Genomic DNA, 26,736 nt, shown 5'->3' on the forward strand with positions numbered 1-26,736 from the left:
AAATAAAATAAAATAAAATAAAATAAAATAAAATAAAATAAAATAAAATAACAAAGCTGGAACAAAGAACAAAGAACATCACACTGCCTGACTTCAAACCAAGGGCTATAGTAACCAAAAGAGCATGATGTGCACACAAACAGACATATAGACCAATGGAATAGGATACAGAACCCAAAAATGAAGCCACATATCTACAATCGCCTGATCTTTAAAAAGTGAATAATGACAAACAATGAGGAAAGGACTCCCTGTTCAATAAATGGTGCTGGGATAACTGGCTAGTCATATGCGGAAAGTTGAAACTGGACCATTTCCTTTCGCCACATAAAAATGTTAACTCAAGATGGATTCAAGGCTTAAATGTAAAGACCTAAAACAATAAAAACCCTAGAAGAAAACCTAGAAAGTACCATACTGGACATTGGTCTTGACAAAGTATTTATGACTAAGTCCCAGAAAACGATGGGAACAAAAGCAAAAATTGACAAGTGGGACCTACTAAAGAGCTTTGGCACAGCAAAAGAAACTATCAACAGAGTATATAGACAATTTACAGAATGGGAGAAAATATTTACAAACTATGCATCAGACAAAGGTCTAACATCTAGAATCTGTAAGGAACTTAATTCAACAAACAAAAAAGAAACAATCCCATTAAAATATGGGAAAAGGAAATCAATGGACACTTCTCAAAAGAAGATATACACATGGCCAACAAATATATGAAAAAAATGCTCATCATCACTAATCATTAGAGAAATGCAAATCAAAACTGCAATGAGATACCATCTCATACCAGTCAGAATGGACATTACTAAAAAGTCAAAAACAACAGATGCTCTTGAGATGGTGGAGAAAAGGTAATGCTTATACACTGCTGGTGGTAATGTAAATTAGTTCAGCCACTATGGAAAGCAGTTTGGGGATTTTTCAAAGAACTCAAAACTACCATTCAACCCAGCAATTCCACTACTGGGTATATACCCAAAGAAAAATAAATCGTTCTACTAAAAAGACGAACACGCACTGGTAAGTTCACCACAACACTATTCACAACAGCAAAGACATGGAATCAACCAAGACACTCATCAATGGTGGACTAGATAAAGAAAATGTAGTGTATATATATATATGTGTATGTATGCCATGAAATACCATGCAGCCATAGAAAATAACCAAATCATGTCCTTTGCAGCAACATGGATGCAGCTGGAGGCCATTATCCTAAGTAGATTAATGCAGGGACAGGAAAACCAAATACTGCACATTCCCACTTATAAGTAGGAGCTAAACATTTAATACACATGGATACAAAGATGGAGACAATAGACACTGGAAACTGCTTAAGGGGGGAGAGTGGGAGTGGGGTGGGTTGGAAAGCTATCTATTGGGTACTATGCTCAATACCTGGGTGACAGGATCATTCATACACCAAACCTCAGCAACATACAATTTACCCATAACAAAACTGCACATGTACCCCCAGAACCTAAAATAAAAGTAGAAGAAGAAAAGAAAAGAATTTCAGGATGGCAACCACAGAACTTTTTTAAAAAATTATTTTAAGTTCTGGGATACATGTGCAGGATGAGCAGGTTTGTTACATAGGTAAACGTGTGCCATGGTAGTTTGCTGCACCTACCAACTCATCACCTAGGTATTAAGCCCCACATGCATTAGCTATTTATCCTGATGCTCTCCCTCCCCCCACCCCACCCCCTGACAGTGTGTGTTGTTCCCCTCCCTGTGTCCATGTGTTCTCTTTGTTCAGCTCCCACTTATGAGTGAGAACATGCAGTGTTTGGTTTTCTGTTCCTGTGTTAGTTTGCTGAGGATAATGGCTTCCAGCTCCATCCATGTCCCTGCAAAGGACATGATCTCATTCCTTTTTGTGGCTGCATAGTATGGTGTATATGTACCACATTTTCTTTATTTAGTCTATCATTGATGGCCATTAACCACAGAACATTTAAATTCCAAGTGTTAGGCCCATAAGAATGTAGGGCTCTGTGTGAATACACTGTTTGAATGCCCATGAAGCTGACCCTGCCTGGACTAGATAGTAAAGTTATAGGACTGAATGAGTTCTATAGGGAAAGATGAGAAGAAAAGAGACCCAAGGCCCGAAGCTAGAAAAGCAACAACTTTTACAGGATGGGCAGAAAAAGAATATCCTGGGGGCCAAAAGTTGTAGTTAATCAGACGAATGAATGAGAAAATAATTGTTCTGTGATCCCTGACTTGAAAAAGCTTTGCAAATACAAATAACCTGGCTATATATTAAGAATATTTTATTTCACAAATTATTATTGTGTGGATGATAATTCTTCAGGGGTAAATGTGTGGTTCTTACACAGGCCTATTATTTTTGAGGCATATATTGCTCAATTGAAAAAAAATGCACAAGAGAAGCGGTAGGAAATAAAATAGATTAGAGGAAAGAATGGAATTTACTAATAATAGACTCACAGCTAACTAAGTAAACAATTCAGTTCCCTTCTAGCAACAGTTACCTTTACATATAAGGCCAACAATGTCTCGCTGCAACATTTATCAAGGAAGAAAAATGTAAACTCTTAAAAATCTGTGAAGAATTCTAAATGACTAATTAAAACTTGTTGCAAAGTCAACTACGATAATTTTCTAATTACAAAGTAACTTTGACCAAAGTCTTAGTCCATAAAAATGAGAACAAGGCCGGGCGCGGTGGCTCACGCCTGTAATCCCACCACTTTGGGAGGCCGAGGCGGGCGGATCACGAGGTCGGGAGATCTAGACCATCCTGGCTAACACAGCGAAACCCCGTCTCTACTAAAAGTACAAAAAATTAGCCGGGCGTGGTGGTGGGCTCCTGTAGTCCCAGCTACTCGGGAGGCTGAGGCAGGAGAATGGCGTGAACCTGGGAGGCGGAGCTTGCAGTGAGCCGAGATCGAGCCACTGCACTCCAGCCTGGGTGACAGAGCGTGGCTCTGTCTCAAAAAAAAAAAAAAAAAAAAGAGAGAACATTTGGTGAAAGAACAATGGCAGAGAGTTGATGAGACTTCGAATTTAGAATTGGTGGGGGAAAAAGTGATCTGAAAAAAAAATGGATTGGGACATGTCTCTGGAGGTGGTTTATGAAGTGGCTATGAGCGCTGATTCTAAAACAAGCTGTTCAGGTTTCAATCCTGGCTCTGCTATTTATTCCCTGTGTGATTTTGGACAAGTTGCTCAAGTTGCCTCACATCTGAAGAAAAATGATAACACTTTCTAGGGCTGTTACGAGGGTTGAATGACTGGATGCTTATAAAACATGTAAAACTTTTCCTAGCACATAAAAAGTACTACACAAAAATTTGTTAAAAGAAAATTGTAAAAATTGATCATGTAACCAAAACACTTTTGAAGTTTCTACTTTTAAAAGTGAGTTTCACAAGCTTAGGGGAGAGTGTTCAGTGAAAGGAAACAATCTCTTCTCATCTTTCTTCTCCCATCATTTTTTTCTCCTATCTTCAGAGTACTGTATTGTTGTCTCTTTATACTAAAAATAATTCTGTTTATTCAAAAAAAGTACCTCAAGAAGCAAGTATAGTGTTTCCCAGATATTTTCTTGAAAGCAATTTCATGTCTTTTCATGTATATATTCATGGCTATTTTCCCACTTAAGATTGGTCCCAATGTTTTCTTTCTTTCAGAGAGAACATTAAAAAGAAGTTAGGAAACTGAGGTGCAAGGATTGCTGGAGACCGGGAGTTCGAAACCAGCCTGGGCAACATAGTGAGACACCCATCTCTACAAAAAATTTAAGAATAAGCCCCACATGGTGGTGTGCTCCGCTTATAGTTCTAGTTACTGAACTCCCACCTCGGCAACAGAGAGAGACCGTCTCAAAAAAAGCATGTGGAAGGAAAAACATGCAGAGTAGATTTAGCGTTATTGTGACAACCCTAGCACTTCAGTGGAAAAAATATAAAAAATTTCAATGAGTAGACAATAACACATATAACCAAGATTTCAAATATACCTTCTAGCCCTTTTGAGAAGTCAACATTGAACAACCTGAATGTATCAGCTTTTTTGAAAAAAGTTTTGTAGACACGCGATCCCCAAAACCTGCCGTTCCAACAACTCCAAGGGTCTTTAAAGTACTAAACCCCTTTGTATTTGTCCTGTCGGTCCCTTTGGTTTCCAGGAAAGCATTAAAAATAAAAATAAAAACTCTCTGCCTTAATTTTATTTCACGACTTTCTTTTCTCTTATTATAGCTTTCCACATTGCTTTAGAAGAGTTTACATCTAACTCTAGTGGTCTTTGGCTTCTTCTCCCTCTTTGACACAGAGGACTAGTTTCAATTGTACAAATAGGCTGGACGCTTCAGCGATTATCTTCCGACCACTCCCTGTGTGCTCGTGCGGGCGGGGTAGGGGGCGCTTCTCCACTCTCCGCGACCTCAATGTATGCGGAAATCCTCCTGCCTTTGTGCACGCATATATTTAGAAAATTCTCTCCACCCCCACTCCCGTCCGTCCCGCCCCTTCTTCTTTTGCTTATTCTCTGAGTTTTGCCTCTCCTCCCACCCCCACTCCACCGTAATCTTACCCTACCCGTACAGATTCCACTTTCCCACTTCGGAGCTAGAGTAATTTAAGATCCCCCCATTATTAGCTCCACGTCTCCTTTAAAAGCCATTCAAACGAGTTCGCCTTCCAGGGTTCTGCAGTTGTGCTGTAGCAGCATTTCCCTCCTCTCCAGTATCAGACGTTAAAACAAAGCAAGCCGCAGTGTGTGTCCACAGACGACCTTGGAACGAAAAGCTGCCCTGTTTGGGATCAGCGCTTAGGGAACCCAGTCCACTCCCGCACTCACGTGTTCCTGCCTCGCCTTCCAGCTAGCTCCCCCGCGCGCAGGACCGCACTACTCCCTCTCCAGTCTCGCCTTCCGACTTCCTTCTGCGCGCCTCATAAAACCGGGGAAGTTCAATCATTCCGCAGCGAGCCGCGGCGGCCGCACTGGGCATGCTCAGTCTCCGGGCTCCGCTCGGCAGGCGAGAGGCTTCCTCCGGCTCTGGGCTCCAGTCGGTGGGTGCCTCGGCTCGGCTTTTCCCGGCTCTGGCTGGGCACAGCGGCCCCTGAGCCCAGGCGACACGCGCCCCGCGGTCCCCGATCCGGCCCCTGGGAGAGCCGCGCCGTTCCGGAACCCGAGACCCCCCAACTTCGCGCCAAGTTCGGAGCCGCCTTCTGAGGGAAACATGAAAAAGATGAGCAGGAATGTTTTGCTACAAATGGAGGAGGAGGACGACGACGACGATGGGGATATCGGTGAGCGAGGGGTCCCCGCGTCCCCACCCGAGAGCCCGAGCCGACCCGGGAAGAAGTTCGGGGACTGCGCGGGGGTGCTGTGCTCTCCGCGGGGGAGGTTGGCCGGGACGCTCGGCCGCTCCGGGCAGGGGAGGAAGCCCGCTGTCCCCGGCTGCTTGCAGACTGAGGCCCCGGTGCGGCCCCGGCGGGGCGGAGGCGCGGGGCGCGTGGTGGCCCCGAGGACAGGCTCCGGACGGGCGGGGGATGCTGCCCCTGAAAAGTCTGGCAGCTGCGGGGACGCCTTTGCGTGCGGAAGTCTCCACTCAGAAGCAACTTTGGGGTCACTTCCCCGCCTCCCACAGTGCTAGGGTCGCCGAGGAGCCTCGGCACTGGGGCGAGCCCTTGGGCGGGGTCCGGGGAGCAGGCCTGCATTTGGAGGATAGAGTGTGACCCACCTGAATCCTCGTTAAAGTAAAAGCCGACCGACGGCTCTGGGAGGGTTGAGGCCTGGCGGGGCGGCCCCGGGAAGTGATTTGTGGCCGCTAGGCGCGCGCTGGAAACCCTTTCCCATCTGCGGAGCCCGCCAGAGCTGTGATCGGAGGAGGACACCCCCAGGCAGGGTGGACCCCCCCAGGCAGGGTGGACCGCAGGGCCTTTTTCACTCGTCCTGAGGGGCCCTGGGGCTTGGGGAGCAAACCTGGGGTGACCCATTTCTAGTTAGAGTTAAAAATGCATGGCAGTGACAAGCTGAATGGAGGGAGAGCTGTTTGAAGAGCAAAAAAAGAAAAAAAGGGCAAACAAAAGGGGTGAGAGGAGGTGAGGAAGGGGAAAGGAATGGGAGGACTAGAGAGAAAATCAGGTCCCTAAAGAGAACAGTGTGGGGGGATGATGATATAATGGGTCCCTCCAGAAGACTCTAATTAAATTACCAAACCAGTCTGTTGTGGCGACTCGGCTTAGTCTCCTGGATGCCAAATCAATTTTAAAACAGAACATCCTGCTGATGTTCTAAAGCCCTGTTGTTATCTAATAACTTTAAAAGTAACTTAATTTTAGGAGTTGGGTGTGGTTTTTATTTCTGTTACATTTTGGGCACGGAATATTTCGATCAAAAAAATTTGGTAACTTCTTGGTTGTCCAGGGACAAATCGAATAGAGATTACACTCCATGATTTAGTTTCACATTTCATTCATTCATTTAAGAACAATTTACTAGTTATTCATCCTTAAGGAGGGAGCAAATGGTAGTAGTTTTTATAGGAGAGAAAACTGAAGCGCACAGGTTGGTCTGCCCAGCTTCTCACACTTTCAAACCCAGGTTTTCTGACTTGTAAAACCAGTGAAGATTAATACCCTTACCACTGGGTCACTCTGGCTGTTACTACTGTTTAGCAAGATTAAGTAGTACCTGATGGTTACGTAAAAATATAGGAGCGAAATTTAAAAAGTTACAATAAAATTGGCACAGTCTGTTTCCCAGGAAAGTATTGTCTTTTATGGTGAGCTGCACTCTTTATAATGAGTATTGTAAGTAAATAAGGGCAGAAGCTCAAATGAAAACTGAAGTAAGCAAGAGGCTGTGAGCTTTATTTGTTTTACTGTGCCAGCAGTAGATCTCAGTTGAGAAAGTAATTTGGTCTAGCCTGTTTACCTATTGAGGCATCGTATAAATTCATCTTCAGTGTGTGGCAATAAGCTCGTTTTATTATTAATGACATGTCATTCATGCTAGTTTTGTCCAGTCAAACAGTCTAGATATATTTAAGAAACAGTTAAATATCTCTACTCCTTCCCACCCTCTAGAAACTACTAATATTAATACTTTAGTGTTAATATTAGTGGGGCATTTCCCACTATTCCTGTGGGGGCCCTGGGGCCTCTACTATAGGGGTCATCTCAACATGTTTTATGTCAAGCAACAGGTACCATTTAAACAGGTCTTGGCAATTTTTTTTTTTTTCTCAGTGAGTGAAAAGATATGCTGATGTTCTAACACCCAGTATCTATGAATGTGATCTCTGTTTCTTTCTTTTTTTTTTTTTTTTTTTTGAGATAGGGCCTCGCTCTGTCATTCAGGCTAGAGTGCAGTGATGTGATCATGGCCCATTACAGCTTCCACCTACGGGGCTCAAGCGATCCTCCCACTTAAGCCTCCCAAGTAGCTGGGACTTTAGGCACCACCACGTCCAACTAGTTGGTTGTTTTTTTGGAAGTACAAATTTAATATGGGTTGTAGTGATTTTATATCAGAAAATATTTAAATATGCCAATGTTAAGTTTATGCCTTTACAAAAGAATAAGCCTTTTTAAAGATTACCAGGAGTAGGCTGATAGTGGTGCAAAGCCTTTTACAAAATAATTATTATTTCCAACTGTGGGAGAGGAGACTGGTGAAATGAAGATAATTTTAACCTCTGCCTTTAGTTTTGCAATGCACATCTGTATTTACGCTGTTGACTAATATTTCTCCTAGTACTTGATTGTCACTGTCAGTAGTTGTATAATAGTTTGAAACCCACTTGGGTACGGAAGATTTCTATGAAATCCCGCTATTAATATTACCTTTATGATTCAGAGTGGGAGAATTATTTTTAGAGACAGGGTCTTGCTCTGTCACTTAGGCCAGAATGCAGTGGCAAGATCATAGTTCACTGCAACCTTGAACTCCTGGCCTCTAGCCATTCTGCTGCCTTGGCTTCCCAAAGCTCTGGGATTACAGGCATGAGCCACTGTACCCAGCCTTCCTGGGTATACCATCGGGCATTATAATGGCCTAATTTGCAAGAGACCCCCCCCCAAAAAAAAAAAAAAACTTTCTAACTGGATGGGGTCCCTGATTATATCATAGAGATGCTTCATGTATGTATATGGAAATGTGCCCTCTTGTAGCTGGGATTTAGAGCCTTTTAAACAGTGGGTTCCTGCTTGCTTTTGAAACACTGTACTTTATTTATTCATTTAGAGACAGGGTCTCCCTCTGTCAGGCTGGAGTGCAGTGGCGCAGTCATGGCTCACTGCAGCCTTGACTTCCCAGCCTCAAGCAATTCTCCAACCGTAGCCTCTGGAGTAGCTGGGACCACAGGCCATGTGACACCACACCTGGCTAATTTTTTTTTCTCTTTTAGTAGAGACAAGGTCTCACTGTTGCCCAGACTGGTTTCAAACTGCCGAGCTTAAGTGATTATCCTACCTCGGCCTCCCAAAGTGCTGGGATTACAGGTGTGAGCCACCATGCCTGGCTGTTCAGTACTTTGTCAGTGTTGCCTCCTAGTTTAGAATGAACTGATCTGGAGAATCAAGGATAGTATATCTCACTATGGGTGTCTTTTCCTTGTTTGCTTAAGTTACAGCCAGCAGAAATTATTTCCAAAGGCGTGCTTGTGTGGCAACCTGTTGGCATTAGAGCATTTTTGCAATAGGCCACTTATTTCTAAAGCAGTGCCAACAACCAACCACTGAAGCCACGTCCAGGCAGTAGTGGTAGGAGATTTGTGGTTTGAAGCCCCTGTTGTGCTGGTGGAGATCACATATTTTTGCAAGCCCCTGGGAGTTAGGTTGTGTGCTACCCTGCCAAGTGTGCAAAAGCGCGTCCTTGGCTGCTTTTCACCTGCTCATCAGAGGATTAAATTCAGCATCTCTTCTTGTTCGTGTAGAATGCCATAGGAACAGCTTTTATAGACAGAATGCAGAAATTAGATTAGTATGCTGCTTTATTTTGTTTCTTCAATTCTGTTCTCTGTGGTCAAGCTTTGCTGAAGGAGGAAAAGTGGTTCCAAAAAAGACCATCGGGAACTATTCAGACTGTTCAGATAACGAGGTTTTGTTTGTGGATGGTTGGTTGGTTGCTTTGAGTTCCTAGTCTGTTTATGGTAGTTTACTCTCTGATCCCCATCACTAATGGTCATGTCATTGAGGGGTAGACAGAGGACATGGTCCATTACCTTTGAGAGATAATAATCCAGCTATTGGCTCCCTTTTCAACTGTCACATTTTTACATAGACTTATCTTCCCACACCCACCTCTTTCCTTATTACCTACTTCAGGTTTAATCACCTGTAAATCTGATACTGGCCCCAGTCTTCCTTCATAAACGTTGATTGAGCAATCCTTCTGTGCTAGTTTCAGGATTAGGTGCTGGGCCAGGTGTTGGGAGACTAAAAATGAGTAAGACATACCTGTGTCTTCCAGGAGAAAAGTTCCTTAGAACCAGACTGTGATATTGTGAAATATATAAGGCATTCTTCCAGTTTCTTGGCATGCAACTCCTAAAACTTTTGGAATTTTCAAAGTGATAAGTGTCTTTTTGTATGCTAATAAGTTGACAGATGGCTGGCAGCCCCTAGGCAGCTTCCTGATGGGGGCTGGTCACTGGCAAGACCTAGGCAGGATTAAAGGGTTGGACTTCCAGCCCCATCTCCCAAACTGAAGAGGGGTAAGAGCCAGGCTGAAGCTTAAGTTGATCACCAGTGGCTAATGATTTAATTAATCATGCCTATGTAATAACACCTCCTTAAGAACCCAAAAATTCTGTGCGCTGCCCTGGCAAATTAATGAACCCAAAGAGGGTGTTGCGAGAACCTCAATTTGTAGCCGGTGGGTCAGAAACCCAGGCAAAACAACCTGGGGCCTGTGATTGGTGTCGGAAGTGGGGGGGCAGTCTTGTAGTACTGAGCCCTCAATCTGAGCTCTGAGGCTTACTGCAGGTGGATAGTATCCGAATTGACTTGATTTAGAGGACGCCCAGCTGGTGTTCATTGCTGAAAGACTACTTGCTTGTCATGTGGGGAGAACTCTTCCCACATCTGGTGATAAACGTATTCTGTGTTGATTGTATTGAGAGTACAGAAGGATAACCTGAGTTTGGTTTTCTCTGCATCATCAGACAGAAATGTGCAATAAAAGGCACATACAAAACTGAAGGGAGAGACTGGGAGAGAGCTTCATAGAAGAGATTTTTGGGTCAGATGCTGAAAGACTAGGCAAATGTAGTGCAGAGATGGCCGGAGGAGAGTCTGGAGTTCCAAATAGTTGCCTGCAAGGGAAGGCAGGGAGGGGCTATGCCATGAAGGATCCTCCATACACTTTAAGGATTTTGGGTTTTACTCTGTATGTGATTTGGAGCTCCTGAAGGATGTTAATGAGAAGATTGATAGGATTGGATTTGCTTTTGGAAAGATCTCCATGGTAGCATGTTCTAAAATGGGTTGGGAAAGGAGACAGTAGAGCTATGCCTTTCCAGAAGTTGGGGTTAGAAATGCCTGCAGTGGTCATGGGAATAGAGAAGAATGGGTCTGAGAGCTTTATGAAAGAGGCGGCATCTGTGGGTTCTCAGCTGCTGATTGTTTCCGGCAAGCAGAGAGGAGCCCAGGATGATGGTGGCAGGAGGAGAGAATTTTCTGTTGTTCCAACTAGTCTTTTAATTTTCCCCTCTGACCATTGGCTCAGACCATTCCCCCTCCCCACCTCCTTTTTTTTTTTTTTTTTTTTTTGGAGACGGTGTCTTGCTCTGTCGCCCAGGCTGGAGTGCAGTGGCGCGATCTCAGCTCACTGCAAGCTCCGCCTCCTGGATTCACTCCATTCTCCCACCTCAGCCTCCCGAGTTAACTGGGACTACAGGCCCCCACCACCACGCCCAGCTAATTTTTTTGTATTTTTAATAGAGACAGGGTTTCACCGTGTTAACCAGGATGGTCTCATCTCCTGACCTCGTGATCCGCCAGTCTCGGCCTCCCAAAGTGCTGGAATTACAGGCATGAGCCACCGTGCCTGGGCCCCCTCCCCTCCCCTTTTCTTTCTTTTTTTTTTTTGCCAGGTGAGTGCAATGGCCAATCTGAGCAACCTCCACCTCCAGTTCAGTGTTCTCCTGATCAGCCTCCTAAGTAGTGGTTAAGCCTTGAGCCACCATGCCTGGCCAGACCATTCCCATTCTTAGTAATTTCAGTCCCATCTTCTCTTTTTCTCAGTGGTTACCTGTGATATTATGACACATATGTTTTTGTCTGTGGTTCCTGGCTTATAACTCCCATAACTCTTGCTACAATGTTGGGGTGCTTTAGGCCTCAGAAGCAGGACTTAGAAAACAATCTCCATCTTTGACCTGCCCTATTTTTACCTTTGTCTCTCCAATTTTAGAAACTAAAACTATAATCTTTCCCCATCTTTCTGTGTGAGAACTGCCCATAAAGAAATTCTCCCATCTACCTTGTCTGAATGTAGGCCATAAGACCCCCATTTCAGAAGGGATCCTGCCCCCTACCCTGGAGGAAGGAATGCTGCACAGAGATGCCAGAAAAATCTGATCAGACAGGCCTTGCTGGGTTTCCCCATTCAGTCTATTAGTATTAAATCGTATGCTTTTTGTCCAATCACTTTTCAACATGGTTCAGTCATGACTATCCAATGAAGTCTCCATAAAGGTCCAAGAGGACTGGTTCAGGGAGTTTCTGGATAGCTGAACCGTGGAGGTACCTGAAGGTATGCTTGCCCTGGGAGGGCGTGAAAACTCAGTGCCCTTTCCCCCGTATCTCACTCTATGCATCTCTTCATCTTTATCTTTTATAATAAACTGGTAAACGGAAGTGTTTCCCTGAGTTCCCCAAGCCACTCCAGCAAATTACTGGAACCCAAGGAGGGTGTCGTGGGAACCCCAATTTATAAACAGTTCATCAGAAGCACAGGTAAAATGACCTGGGGCTTGTGATTGGCATCAGAAGTAGTGGGGGGCAGTTTTGTGGGACTGAACCCTTAACTGTGGGATCTGACACCGTCTCCACATAGTGTCAGAATTCACTTGGAGGATACCCAGCTGGTATCCACTGCAGAATTGATTGCTTGCTTGTTGCTGGGGAGAAATCCTTGCACATTTGGTCACTGAAGTCTTCTGTGTTGATTGTTGAGTAAGAGAATGGAAAAAACACTTTGTGTTTTTCTGCTCACAGGCTCCCTCCCCTCCCAAGTCTGTCACAAACCCAGAAAGTTGTTAATGATCCTCCTAGCCCAAAGTGCTCACAATGAATTCTCACTTATTTTTTTGTTCTATGCAGTTAGCATTCATCCTGTATTTTGTCTTATTCATTATCTTTGCGTTTATCATTCCCCCAACTAGAGTGTACATTTCTTGGTGACTGGCCTAGGTTATTTAAGTCTTCTGGAGATCATGCAAAGTATCTTAAACATTGTACATATTCCATTGCTATAATTTTTAAGAGTTGTCTCTTTTCCTCATTCTCCTCTAAAATGTAGGCTCCCTGAAGGCTAGCACCTTGTGTGCTTTTTGTTTTAAGCTGTGTCCCTCATGGCACCTTGGTAGGAGCCAAGCAAGTAATTGTGGAAAGAATGGATGATTTGTTCTTCTAAGATAACTTGATTAACATAATGCCTAGTGGTTTTATGGCCCTAGTAGAATTTTCTTCTTCTGTGGCACTTTGAGTTACCCCCAGTTATCTGTTCTAAAAATGCTGAGTGTATGTATTTTACCAGGCACTCTGCTAGGTTCCAGGTTCACTGTTCTCTAGTACCTCACTATCTAGGAAGGAAACATAATTTCAGTAACTTGTGATTAATACTGTAATCAAGATCTGTACCAGGTTCAGTGGTGATACCAAGGAGAAAGCATGTGACCTTGCCTAGGGGAATCCAGCACAGCTCTACTGGGGCAGCACCTGAGCCAGCCCTGTTGGGATGAGAAGACAGGTGAGGGCATGGGGCTAGGACAGCAGAGCATCCTGAGTGTTTCTAAAGGCATGATGATTTTTCAGAAATTAAATCTTGATACACCCTGGCCTTATTCACTATGGCAAGGGGATCATGTTATATACATATCATAAATATATACATGTATAAATATGTATACATATGTGTGTGTGTGTCTGTATGCACACCCTCTACCAAGGAGATGACAGCTAAAAAACAAAGCAAACTATCCTCAAACTCTCTTTTAGAATAGTCTTGCTTCTTTTTATAAACCTTTTGTTATTTTCAGTTTCAAATCCACAGACATGATTTATCTTGCACATTCTTTCAAGTCAAATAATAGCTTTCCAAAAGGTCCTCCAGTATCCTCTTAAAATACTTTATTTGGATCTGAGACAAACACAGCTCTAAAAGAATAAGAGTTACTCTTACTTAATTTGTATTTTAGCTGTATACACACACTCGTCTTTTCTCAAGGGATTGCAGCAGTCACATATGTTGATTGCTCTACATTTATTATTTTTTATTTTAGAAACCTAGAAATTTAGACCAAATGCTTCTATGAAAATTTCCATCAGTTATATGGGATTTGAATTCTGATATTCTTGAAGGGAGATTATAAAGGATTAAGAATACTGGAAATAAATGGCTGGACATGATGGCTCATGCCTGTTATCTCAGCACTTTGGGAGGCCAAGGTGGGAAGATTGCTTGAGCCAAAGAGTTTGAAACCAGCCTGGGAAACATACCAAGACCCAATCTATACAAAAACTGCAAAAATCAGCTGGGCATGGCACACGCCTGTGGTGCCAGCTGCTTTGGAGGCTGAGGTGGAAGATTCAGTTGAACCCAGGAGGCCAAGGCTGCAGTGAGCTGTCATTGTGCCACCGCACTCCAGCCTGGGCAACAGCGACCCTGTCTCAAAAAAAAACAAAAAACAAACAAAAAAAACCTCGTTATTTGGCTTTAAATTAAAGGATGATATTGATCTCTTAGTGATATCTGTAGGAAATGATTAAAATGATTGTATTTTAATAAGTTTTCACTCTAATCCTTTAGGTTTTCTTCTGTTATACTTTACTTGGTATGTATTTTTTATTTTAGCTGTACATCTTAACCAAAAACGCTCATCTTGAAGGGGGAGAAGATTTCGTATTCATCTTTGTATCTCACAGCCTGAATATCGTAATGTTTTTCACATAGTAGATGTTCAACAAAACATGTTTTGGGACACTTTTAGATTTTTTTTTTTTTTTGAAATGGAGTCTTACTGTGTTGCCCAGGCTAGAGTGCTGTGGCGTGATCTCGGCTCACTGCAAGCTCCGCCTCCCAGGTTCACGCCATTCTCCTGCCTCAGCATCCCAAGTAGCTGGGACTTCAGGCGTCCCCCAACCATGCCTGGCTAATTTTTTTGTATTTTTAGTAGAGACGGGATTTCACCATGTTAGCCAGGATGGTCTCGATCTCCTGACTTCATGATCCGCCCGCCTTGGCCTTCCAAAGTGCTGGGATTACAGGCGTGAGACATTTTTAGATTTTAATGGAAGCTTTGCATGCCATATGATTTAAGCTGCCTGATTATAATGAATTCAGGGCTGGGTCTGTGCAAGAGTGGTCAATTTTAGAACAGAAAATATTTCCAATTACCTTTAGCCAACGAAATGTACTACTCGACTGGTAAATCATATGTAAAGATACAGATTGAAGGAATTTTATTCAGCCAAATGATTGTCTTATGACATTTTTTTTTCTTTTTCTTTAGTTTTGTATTTTGGGCATTGCAACTAAAATTAATTAGCATCCATCCCAAAAAGCAGTTTGAAGAATACTGGTAGATGAGTATGTCAGCAATAGAATATTTTGGACATGGACCAAAGAGCAATTCAAATACTGTTCAGCCAAAACACATCAGATGGAATGCTTGCATTGAAGACAAGTTGAAGGGTTAATAGGCAACTTTCTCTGCCATGGTAATTATTATTGCCCTGGCTACATGTTTGAATACTAATTGAAAGATCTTGCTGCAGTAAGTTATTCATCAGCCAGAAATACAAATGAAAGAAAATGTATTCTTTTGTGAAGTCCAAATGTTGCTTTTGTATTTAATGCTTTCATAATAGTACATTGGAATTCAACTATTTCCCACACTATTTTAAAGTACAAATATTTGAAATTGAAAAAAAAAAGGGGACATTGGCACTTAAAGTTCGCTTTTCTAATATTTATTATAACTTTGGCAGAACTTTAGCCTTAGGTCAAAGCCACGCAAATAGATGTTCTTTTACAGAGTACAATTATGCAAATTACAGGCTTGTTTATAAAGCTTGTTTTATCTAAACGAAGATTTTGTTTATGTAATTGAATTTTTCATGATTTCTCTAGACATTCTATCTAGATGTTTGAAAAATAATCTTTGGCTTTGCACAAACAAATTATGGCTAAAGTTCTCTTGTGGTGTCACATAGGCAGTCTTATACATGCTTTTTTTCTGATTTGTACTAAATTTTTAAGAAAAATATATTTCCCACTAAATTCTAAAGAAAGATAATACATTTTCTCTGCATATGAAACTCAATAAGATCCTTAACATTGTTTAAAAATTTTTATTATAATTTATATTATGATTTGAAACAATTGCATTGTTTCTTCCTATTAAACAAGCCATGAATGCCTAAATTGCATAAAACATGATATTCTTTCTTTAAAAAAATTAACAAAAATCATCATTTTCTTTCTTTTTTTTTGAAGATGGAGTCTTGCTCTTTTGCCCAGGCTGGAGTGCAGTGGCACGATCTCGGCTCACTGAAACCTCTGCCTCCTGGGTTCAAGCTATTCTCCTGCCTCAGTCTCCCAAGTAACTGGGATGACAGGTGCACGCCACCATGCGCAGCTAATTTTTTATATTTTTGGTAGAGACAAGGTTTCACCATGTTGGCCAGGCTGGTCTTGAACTCCTGACCTCAAGTGATTCACCCGCCTTGGCCTCCCAAAGTGATACCCATAGTAAAGAAACCGTTTACTGATCTTAGATGCTGCTTAAGAAGAAAGAAAAGTAAAAGGAGGAAAGATGAACTTATATAGGTAATTGGCTGCTGTTGATGTAGAGTGGTAAGGAGTGAAGAGGAAAATCTTACAGTCAGATGACCTCAGTTTATGGTCACTGTGCCATGTCCCCTAGGATTGATTGAACGACACAAGCTTCTCAGCCTCTCTGAGCCTGTTTCTTCAGTCCTGTGTGGTTGCTGGGAGGATGCAAGGTGGTATGCACAGTACTGGGCAGGGGCCTTTTTCACTTAGACACTTATGAGGGGCAGTTACATTATCACCCTCATAATACTTTTTTTTTTTTTTTTTTAGCTAAAACTGTCTTGGAAACTGCCACTTTTAACTTTTGATCACTAAGTCTTTTCCCCTCAAACATTGCTGTCCATTTTTGTTGCTCTCTATCATGTTATGCATATAGGAACTGCTCAATAGTGGTATTATGCCTGTAGGAACTGCTCAACAAGTGTAAGTGTCAGATTAAGGGTAATGACAGTGGCTGTGCTGCAGACACATGCGTTTAAAGATAAAGGTGGTTGAAGAATTGCATGTGGTTTCTGCAAAGAGCAGAGATAATTATTGTGTGCGGTTTTTCCTATCTTGCAGATCTTTGGGCAGACCGACAATATTCTCCTGATGCCAAGAAACCTATTTCAGGGGGGACTCTCTTTCAGGGAATCTTAGCAAAAGATTTTAGGGGCTGACACACAGTGGCTCCCAATAAATGGCTCATGAATGTAGGGATTATAGTTCCATCAGTGGTCCCTGTGGCCTATCCTATTCTCCTAGGGTTTTTTTTTGTTTTGTTTTGTTTTGTTTTGTTTTGTTTTGTTTTGACAGGGTCTCTTTCTGTTGCCGGGGCTGAAGTGCAGTGGCGCAATCATGGCTCACTGTAGCATTGACTCCTAGACTCAAGTGATCCTCTTACCTCAATCTTCTGAATATCTGGGACCACAGGCATGCACCAGGCCCTCCTTTTTTTTTTTTTTTTTTGTTAGAGATTGGTCTCACTGTGTTGCCCAGCTGGTCCCAAACTCTTGGGCTCAAGCAGTCCTCCCACCTCAGCCTCTCAAAGTGCTGAGATTATAGGTGTGAGCCACTGCACCTGCCCAAGCAGTTCTAATTAAAGTATGCATGCTTCTTTGTGTTATTGTATAGTTGTATGCACAAAAAGCATGAAAGGAAACATTTAAGAAGTTACTAGCTTTTATTACAGTTCTAGTCTTTAGAATATCACAGGAGAACAGAGGAAGGAAGATTAATGGTGAGATTCTCAGTGGTTAGGGTTCTACATGATTCTGTTCTTAGGACTGGAGACGTGGAAATATGGAGGAATCTTTCAGAGCTCACTGTTAGCTAGTGGGAGGGCAGTGTTTGGTGGAGGCAGGGCAGTCAGGTAGCACCCGGGGGGAAGGATCTTGACCTCATGTTTAAAACCTGTTTGACCTCTTCATCCTTCCCACTCACATTCCACCTTGCCAGTTTTCAACTGTTGTGTATGCAGGCAGCATCAGTTTCTGCCCCTCGTTTCTCTAAGAATCTTCTAAAATTGGAGATTATCTTGGGTCTCTGAGAGAGGACCTTCTCATCCACCCTGATATCCCTGCGCAGTCTCAGGACTATATTAATGCTGTGGTAATCTATAGCCACTTGGGTCTGGAGGGGAGAAGGAGAGACCAGGCCATGTACTAGAGCAGATCCACCTTCCAAGCCCCCAGCTAAGTATGGGTATTAGAGATGAGGTGAAGGTGATCTTTTCTCAGGGTCCGGGATTTGAAGCTGAAAATCTGAATTAGATTATAAGCACTTATTATGGAGATTAAAAGAAAAGGATACTCTTCTCTGTGGTGAAAGATTATTTCTGCCATCTGTTAACAGATATAGATAGCCTCACCTTAATTTGGCCAAGGGTGTGGACAGGCACCCTGTTGTACTGTGGCGAGCTATGGTGAGGAAGAAATGGGCCGCCATGCTGGCCTGTGATCCTTTTAATGCCTCCATGTCAGCCTCTTTTCTTATTCTTGGGCTGCTTATCAATCTCCTCAGTTTTTTTTATTTTTAGTTTTTTTTAAATTCTACCTCTGTCTCATTATTTTCATCAGACAGCTTAGCCTGGCTCTGCACAGAGATGGAGACCCACCACTACTTAAGCTTTGGTTTTAGACAGATGTGAGTTCAAATTCTGGCCTAGACATTCATCAGCCATGTGACCCTGAATGATTAATACAACTTCCCCCTCCTCTGTAAGATGGAACGAATATTAGAACCTACTTCATATGAAATGGTTGTATCAAATGAAAAATGCCATTTAAAAATCTCACTTTGCAGGATGGTGGTGCCCGATACACTAAAAGCCTTCCAATAATTATAAGGTAACGTTATTAATATTATGGGTAGCTGCTTTTACCTAAGTCTTAACCCAGTCTTACCTCTTTTGTTTTTTATTAGAGATTTTGCCTTTCCCCCAAGGCTGTTCCTTCCACTCATACAGCTCATTGTCACTTTTTGTCTTTTCCATTAAACTGGGAGTATCTTGAGGAAAACTTTCAGCTCAGTGAGCAGCATAGTGCCTGATGCATAGTAGGCAATCAGTAAGTTTTTGTTGAATCAATGGGTAAATACTGATTGTTGAAGAGCTATGTGATATGACTGAAAAGAACCTGGTCTTGAGCAGCTTCTTATAACTTTGGGGCCTTGGTTTCCATATCAGAAAAATGTAGGGATAATACAGAAGGGGTAATCTCTTTAAGCAGCTCACATAATGCCTTGCCTATTACAGGAAATTAGCAAATGTGTTCTTAAGTTGGAAGAGAATGTGTGAGGAAAATTCACTCCTATCTCATTTTATAGAAATTCAGATTTTAATTGTCCTTCTCTAATTGTGAAACTGAACTGCATATTCATTCTGAGGATTATTCCACTGATGAGTTTACTGGTGAGTGTGACACTGGTTTGGAGGGAACTGTTTGCAGACTCTCCCTGTGTATAAGGAGTTCATGTATACTAATCTATTTCTCTACTTGGACTATTATAATAATATATATAAAATATTTAACATATATACAAAATATAAATTATATATACAAAATATATAATTAATATATGTAAAATATACACGGGATGGTTCCTTGCATAGTCATTGTAAAACAACTAAATGGAGAAATATAAGTGAGGTCATTTAAATAAAATTGCATTTTCCAGTAGATGCATTTCACAACAGAATTGTATCATCACTTTGAATATATAATTTTAGTATGAAAGGTAAGGTTCATAATAGAATATCAGATGACATTTTGATAGTCTTTCTACTAAAGAAAATATCTATGGAATAAAAGCATTTCTTAATTTAGCAAATTTAAGATTTTAAAGTGTCTTGTATTAAGGTCTAAAAAGTAGTATTCTTGATATTGATCATGTGAATTTTTAATAAAGGAATATTTGTAGTTTTTACTTATTTCAGTGGTTATTTTTAAAGGAAAAATTTTAGGCAGGGTGTGGCAGCTTACACCTGTAGTTCCCCAGGAGTTCAAGACCAGCCTGGGCAACATGACAAAACCCTGTCTCTACAAAAATACAAAAATTAGTGAAGAGTGATAGTGCATGCCTGTAGTCCCAGCTACTCAGGAGGTTGAGGAGGGAGGACTGCTTGAGCCCAGGAGGCGGAGATTGCAGTGAACCAACATCACACCACTGCACTCCAGCCTGGGCCACAAAACAAGATTCTGTCTCAAAAAAGAAGGAAAAATTCTAAAATATTTAATTTTCCTACAAAACTGGAATTTCTATTCATTGAGTATTGTTAAAGTTTGATGTCAAATATAACTTGTTAAAAGAGATGAATATAGTACCAGGCAAAATGAACACACAAGTTATTACCCTGGTAGTTTGAGTCATTTCAAATTTACTGATATAAAAAATGAAATAATCTCTATCTAATTTGCAAAATAGGTACGTGAATTAATGCTTGCCATTTTGTATGCCTGAAAGTTGGGGGTGACTCAACCTATAACCAAATATTAGAACTTAAACACTGGCAGGCCCCCTTCAGCATTATCAGACCTAAGAAAAGTTTAGACATTCCATTTCATTTGGGTAGGTGAGAGCAAAATGAAAGGAAGAAGGCTGTTTTTATCCCCAAATGAAGTAGAGTTTAAGATTATTCGCTTTATATTTAAGCCTTTCATAGGAGTTACTTTTTCTATGAAAGCCAAAATTCCATCTTTCTCTTACTGCATTTAGAATTGCAGTTCTCATTGTCCACTGGATTTCAGGCTGTACTCTATTCGGAAGATTGCCAGACCATCTCATATTTTCTGCCTCCATTTAAATTTAAATAGTACTTAGTGCCCACTGGGTACATGCTTCTATAACGGGCATATCACAGCCTACAAATCATAGAGGAGACATGAACATTTCCAAACAGGCCTTTTATCTGCTCTAAGGGTAAGCAAACACAGCAAAAGGCTTTTGAGCCATGGGTAATCATGGTTTTCCTGAGAGTTACAGTTGCCTTTACTGTGGCTAGTGGCCTGTTTTATACTTCAAAACAGTTATTTTGAAGAGTTCAGTCACCATCTTTACTAAATTATTTGGCAAAGAAAAAAATCCTCTGAAAGCTGACTGGAATTGGCTAGCAATGAGTTATCTTCATAAATCAAGCCCACTACTTTTTGAAAAAGTCATGTGCATAGAGATTTCATTTAGCTTAGAGCACTGGATTTATCTTGTCTCACAATCTTTATTCAGTAAATATGTGCGGTATATTTAAGGTGTAGAGATAAGGAAGCAGATAGGATCCCATCTTCAATACAGCTTATATTCTAATAAGTGATAAAAACTAAAAATGTACACAGAAATGCATTCATTTACCTGATATCTGTTCAGCACCTTCTGTGTGTCAGGTATTGTGCCAGGTACTAGAAATTGAGCAACAAAGAAGACTGAAGTGGCCCCTGTTCTCAAAGTAGGCAGCCTAGCAGGGAAGACAGACATACCAACAGAATAACAGCAGATTATATTTAAAGATTGTGAAAAAAGAGACTGAACCAGGATAGCTGAGAACAGAACTTGGGCACATACAAAACTAGTTCAAGGGGATGGGCTCTCACTGGGAGATGGCTGACAAGTGTACCTGTTATTTTTATAATTCTAAAAATAACATGGCCTTAGATTATCAACTCTTTACAAAACAGGTCTATGAGAAGGCTCGAGATGTACATTAGATTACTGTGTAAAACACCACAAATGCTTTCAGGCTCACAAGTCCAGTCGTCCTCAGGGAATTCACCATGCAGAGGTTTTGTTTATAATGATTTCTACAGCTGTTAATGCACCTTGCAAAGTAGTACTATTGCTAGTGGTTCCAGTGCCCCTTTGTTCCTTGCTGAAATAATAGCCCTGGATTGGAAGGCAACAAAATTTGGTCAGTCACCCCAGTTCTCGTCATTCTTTCTTTGCATTTCAGTTTAGCATAATTATCTTCCTTTCTTGTGCTAAGGGAGAGGCCATGGAGAGCTTGGACCACAGCAATTCTGTATAGCTTCCCGAAGTTTTCAAAGGAGGAAGAGAGGGAGCAGGTACATCTGTTCCCTGCACTTCATCTTTTCCTCTTGAGGAAGGGAGAGGCAGGGAGCTAGAAGCCAACGGACCTGTGGATTCTCAGCCAGAAATGGCTCTCCAGACTTCTACTCTACTGGCTGAGGGATGTGACTCATTCCTGTCTGGAGGAAGAGTTTAACCTGAATTCGGCTGTCACAACCAAGCACCTAAGGCGTGAATCACAATCTGAGGGTGGAAAATACCTACTGATGACTCTGATATGCTTCTCTCAATATTTGTTACCCATGAAAAATCCTAATATTAGAGAATCACACTGGGGATTTCCTCCCCTTTGAATAGCCAAAGCACCCTAGTAATAGAATGATATGGAAGATGCAAATTAAAGCTTGCTTTGTTTTCAGTTCATAGGGCAAAAAGAAATGGATGCAAATTCTGTTTTAATTTGCTGTTAAACAGTCCTGTGACTTATTTTTCTATGTAAGGATCTTTCATACGTGATTGAAATCTAGCAGGTAATATACCTGTATTATTGTTATATCTAATACCTGTAATTCCTTTCAAATTGGGAATATTTTCTTTATAAATGCCATTGAGATCAAGTATAAGAAATACTAACATTATCTTTTGTCCCTGCTCTTGTCTGAACCCTCTATTCCTAGTACTGCTTATTTAGTCCAGTGATATTTTTGGTTAAAATTGTAAAAGCATATTTTACATATAGTAAAATGTACCATTAACTGTTTAAGTTATGACAGTTGTATAGCCACCATCCAAAACGAGATGGAGGACATTTCCAGCACCCTTGTACCCCTTTCATGTCAACCTCCCTCCACGTGGTCCTGCAAGCACTTAAAGACTTCCTCCATAAATTGATTTTGCCCATTCTTGAGCTTCGGTCTAAAGAAATCATGTAAAATGTAGTTTTTTGTGCCTGGCTTCACTTAGCACAATATTTCTGGGGATTCATCCATGTTATGGGTATCAGTAGTAATCCAGTGTATTGGAACTATAAGAATATCTGGAAAAAGTATTTTGAATTAAATCTTGAAGTATTCGTTTCTGATAGGTGGCAGACTAACAATCCTTAACCTTCTAATTCTGTTTTTATTTTAAAGTCAAGTAGCTTTTGGTCTTAGTTATTTTCGTAATCTCTTTAAGCAGCTCACATAATGCCTTGCCTATTATAGGAAATTAGCAAATGTGTTCTTAAGTTGGAAGAGAATGTGTGAGGAAAATTCACTCCTATCTCATTTTATAGAAATTCAGATTTTAATTGTCCTGCTGTGATTGTGAAACTGAACTGCACATTCATTCTGAGGATAATTCCACTGATGAGTTTACTGGTGAGTGTGACACTGGTTCGGAGGGAACTGTTTGCAGACTCTCCCTGTGTATAAGGAGTTCATGTGTAATAATTTATTTCTCCAGAAGGTCACCTTTTTTCCTACTGATGTTTTTTTACTGGTAGAAACATTGCAAACAGATATTGTTAGTCTCGTTTGGTAACTGAAATTGCTCTGAGAACGGAAAAGTTAGAGTGACTTATCCAAATGAAGGAGCAGTTCAGTGTTGGTGCAGATATTAGAGTCCAAAATATTTGTTCAGGCCCCTTTTCCAAGTTCCCAGGGAAGTTACTGACACTGATGTTGGTTTCTTTTAAGAATGACTCATGATTTCTCAAGCCCGGTTTCCACTCTTAGTCATCTTCCCTGCCTGAGTTAAAACAGGCTTTAGGCTTTCCCTGAATTCCAGCCTTGACAGAACCCCCCACCCCCATCCCTGGGCTCTTGATTCCCACTTCCTAGCTCAGCCACATTCCAGTCTCTGGAACCAGTTCTGACTCCAGGCAGGCAAGATGAAACAATTCAGCATTTACTAGCAGTCCAGCAGTAACCTTTCAGTTCTAATAATTTGGCTTGTCCTTTTCCTTCTCAGTTGTTCAAACTCCTTTCTCAGAAACATGCCTAGGACCTCAGTCTCTTTAGTTCTTTGGATTCTGTGTTGCTGTTGTCAGTGTTTCCTAATCACCCTCTTGCCCTGGAAATAAAGTCCTCTCCAATGTGGTACTACATCTACTCCTTCCTGTAGCAGACTCTGGTTGTGGCCTGTCTGTGCCTGCAGATCTAGTAACAGGAGCTGTACTTTTCTGTTCCCTTCTTTAGCTGTCGTACTGGTGGTATCTTAAATCTTAGCCCTAAATTGTGATCAAACTGTTGTATTTTCACAAGACTTCCTTAGTCATATTGTGCTGTCTGTTCTAAGTAGGGCTGTGAATAAGAGTGGGGTACAGTTTCCTGCAATAAGAGATGGGAGGCTTAACTTCAGCCTGGCACATAAGAAAGATCAAATGTTTACTGCAATGTGGGAAAACCGCCTCCTGGGCATAATAGAAATCCAGGCCTGGCAGTCAACAATTCTATTCAAAAGCAGCTTCTTAGGGCTGAGGAATGACCTAGTTGAGTGGCATGATATCTGAGCAGAACTAGCAAGGAGGCTTGGTGGTATGCCACCTTTTAACTCTAGCACCTGTGGCTCTTGAGCACTCTCCTCATTCTTCAGTATGGAAAATGGGTATTTTCTCAGTCTTGTGCAAAAACAGCTTCAAGAAAAGTCCCCTAGTCAAAAATTCCAGTATTTGGAAGTGTACCAGGACTCCAAAAAGTTGAGAACCACTCGTAGCTTTTTCCTTCCCTCTCTCACACTGACGGCATTCCTGAACTAGCATGCCTGCCTGTCTATACATTTCTGGGTGACTGCGTCATCCCAGGTGGCCTTCCTCCAGCTGTGAGCTGGGTTTGTTCCGAGGTATTTAATCCACCCTTGGGGCAGGTTCTTCCAGGCAGCCTCCAGTGCCCCTTCCGGGATCCTGGCTAGATCAGGCTGACTGTCCTTGGAAGTGAAAGAGGCTACATATGAAGGGGAGAAGGGTTCTGTCTGCCTCAGGAGAGGGAAATTAGTTACAGGTGCATGCATAGGCAAAATAGCCCTAATCCTGTTGTGATATGACAGAATTTAGAAGACATCTGGCTCACATTTAATTTTAAAAAAAGTGATAAATTCTGTGAAGAGGTAACCTGTAGAGTTTATTGTCAAATTAATGGTAGAGCTACTGTATGTGCCACTGTCAGTTGTTAATTGTTGTTATTATTTTTTAAGTTCTAGGGTACATGTGCACAATGTGTAGGTTTGTTACATAGATATACATATACCATGTTGGTTTGCTGCACCCATCAACTCGTCATTTACATAAGATATTTCTCCTGATGCTATCCCTCCTGCAGCCCCCCACCCTCTGATAGGCCCTGGTGTGTGCTGTTCCCCACCCTGTGTCCAAGTGTTCTCATTGTTCAATTCCTAACTATGAATGAGAACATGTGTTTGGTTTTCTGTCCTTGTGATAGTTTGCTGAGAATGATGGTTTCCAGCTTCATCCATGTCCCTGCAAAGGACATGAATTCATCCTTTTTTATGGTTGCATAGTATTCCACAGTGTATATGCGCCACATTTTCTTAATCCGGTCTATCATTGATGGACATTTGGGTTGGTCCCAAGTCTTTGCTATTGTGAATAGTGCCACAATAAACATACATGTGCATGTGTCTTCATAGTAGAATGATTTATAATCCTTTGGGTATATACCCAGTAATGGGATTGCTGGGGTCAAATGGTATTTCTAGTTCTAGATCCTTGAGGAATCGCCACACTGTCTTCCACAATGGTTGAACTAATTTTCACTCCCACGAACAGTGTAAAAGTATTCCTATTTCTCCACATCCTCTCCAGCATCTGTTGTTTCCTGACTTTTTAATGATCGCCATTCTAACTGGCGTGAGATGGTATCTCATTGTGGTTTTGATTTGCATTTCTCTGATGACCGGGGATGATGAACATTTTTTCATGTTTCTATTGGCTGCATAAATGTCTTCTTTCAAGAAGTGTCTGTTCATATCCTTTGCCCACTTTTTGATGGGGTCATTTTTTTCTTGCAAATTTGAGTTCTTTGTAGATTCTGGATATTAGCCCTTTGTCAGATGGGCAGATTGCAAAAATTTTCTCCCATTCTGTAGGTTGTCTGTTCACTCTGATGGTAGTTTCTTTTGCTGTGCAGAAGCTCTTTAGTTTAATTAGATCCCATTTGTCAATTTTGGCTTTTGTTGCCATTGCTTTTGGTGTTTTAGTCATGAAGTCCTTGCCCATGCCTATGTCCTGAATGGTATTGCCTAGGTTTTCTTCTAGGGTTTTTATGGTTTTAGGTCTAACTTAAATCTTTAATCCATCTTGAATTAATTTTTGTATGAGGTGTAAGGAAGGGATCCAGTTTCAGTTTTCTACATATGGCTAGCCAGTTTTCCCAGAACCATTTATTAAATAGGGAATCCTTTCCCCATTTCTTGTTTTTGTCAAATTTGTCAAAGATCAGATGGTTGTAGATGTGTGGTGTTATTTCTGAGGCCTCTGTTCTGTTCCATTGGTCTATATATCTGTTTTGGTACCAGTACCATGTTGTTTTGGTTACTGTAGCCTTGTAGTACAGTTTGAAGTCAGGTAGCATGATGCCTCCAGCTTTGTTCTTTTGGCTTAGGATTGTCTTGGCAATGTGGGCTTTTTTTTGATTCTATATGAACTTTAAAGTAGTTTTTTCCAATTCTGTGAAGAAAGTCATTGGTAGCTTGATGGGGATGGCATTGAATCTATAAATTACCTTGGGCAGTATGGCCATTTTCACAATATTGATTCTTCCTATCCATGAGCATGGAATGTTCTTCCATTTGTTTGTGTCCTCTTTTATTTCCTTGAGCAGTGATTTGTAATTCTCCTTGAAGAGGTCCTTCACATCTCTTGTAAGCTGGATTCCTAGGTATTTTATTCTCTTTGTAGCAGTTGTGAATGGGAGTTCACTCATGATTTGGCTCTCTTTCTGATATTAGTGTATAGGAATGCTTGTGATTTTTGCACATTGATTTTGTATCCTGAGACTTTGCTGAGATTTTGGGCTGAGATGATGGGGTTTTCTTTTTTTTTCTTTTTTTTTTTTTTTTTTTTTTTTTGAGACAGAGTCTCACTCTGTCGCCCAGGCTGGAGTGCAGTGGCACAATCTTGGCTCACTGCAAGCTCCACCTCCCAGGTTCAAGTGATTCTCCTGCCTCAGTTTCCCAAGTAGC

General features: G+C 41.4%; 1 protein-coding gene across 4 annotated transcripts in view; it reads left to right on the forward strand.

The window, feature by feature from the left end:
- Window positions 1-4,974: 4,974 nt before the first annotated feature.
- Window positions 4,975-26,736, forward strand: part of ANO6 (anoctamin 6) — a 212,106-nt gene continuing 190,344 nt past the window's right edge. For 2 of the 4 annotated variants that reach the window (XM_058426498.1, XM_058426500.1), the window contains exon 1: window positions 4,975-5,300. In XM_058426498.1, the coding sequence (XP_058282481.1) occupies window positions 5,231-5,300 (70 nt within the window). In that variant the 5' untranslated portion in view covers window positions 4,975-5,230. The remainder of the gene's footprint in view (window positions 5,301-26,736) is intronic. The other 2 variants (XM_032173773.2, XM_032173774.2) reach the window with 2 other exon arrangements.

This window comes from Hylobates moloch, unplaced genomic scaffold (genome assembly GCF_009828535.3).
Source record: "Hylobates moloch isolate HMO894 unplaced genomic scaffold, HMol_V3 SCAFFOLD_13, whole genome shotgun sequence".
Lineage (NCBI taxonomy): Eukaryota > Metazoa > Chordata > Mammalia > Primates > Hylobatidae > Hylobates > Hylobates moloch.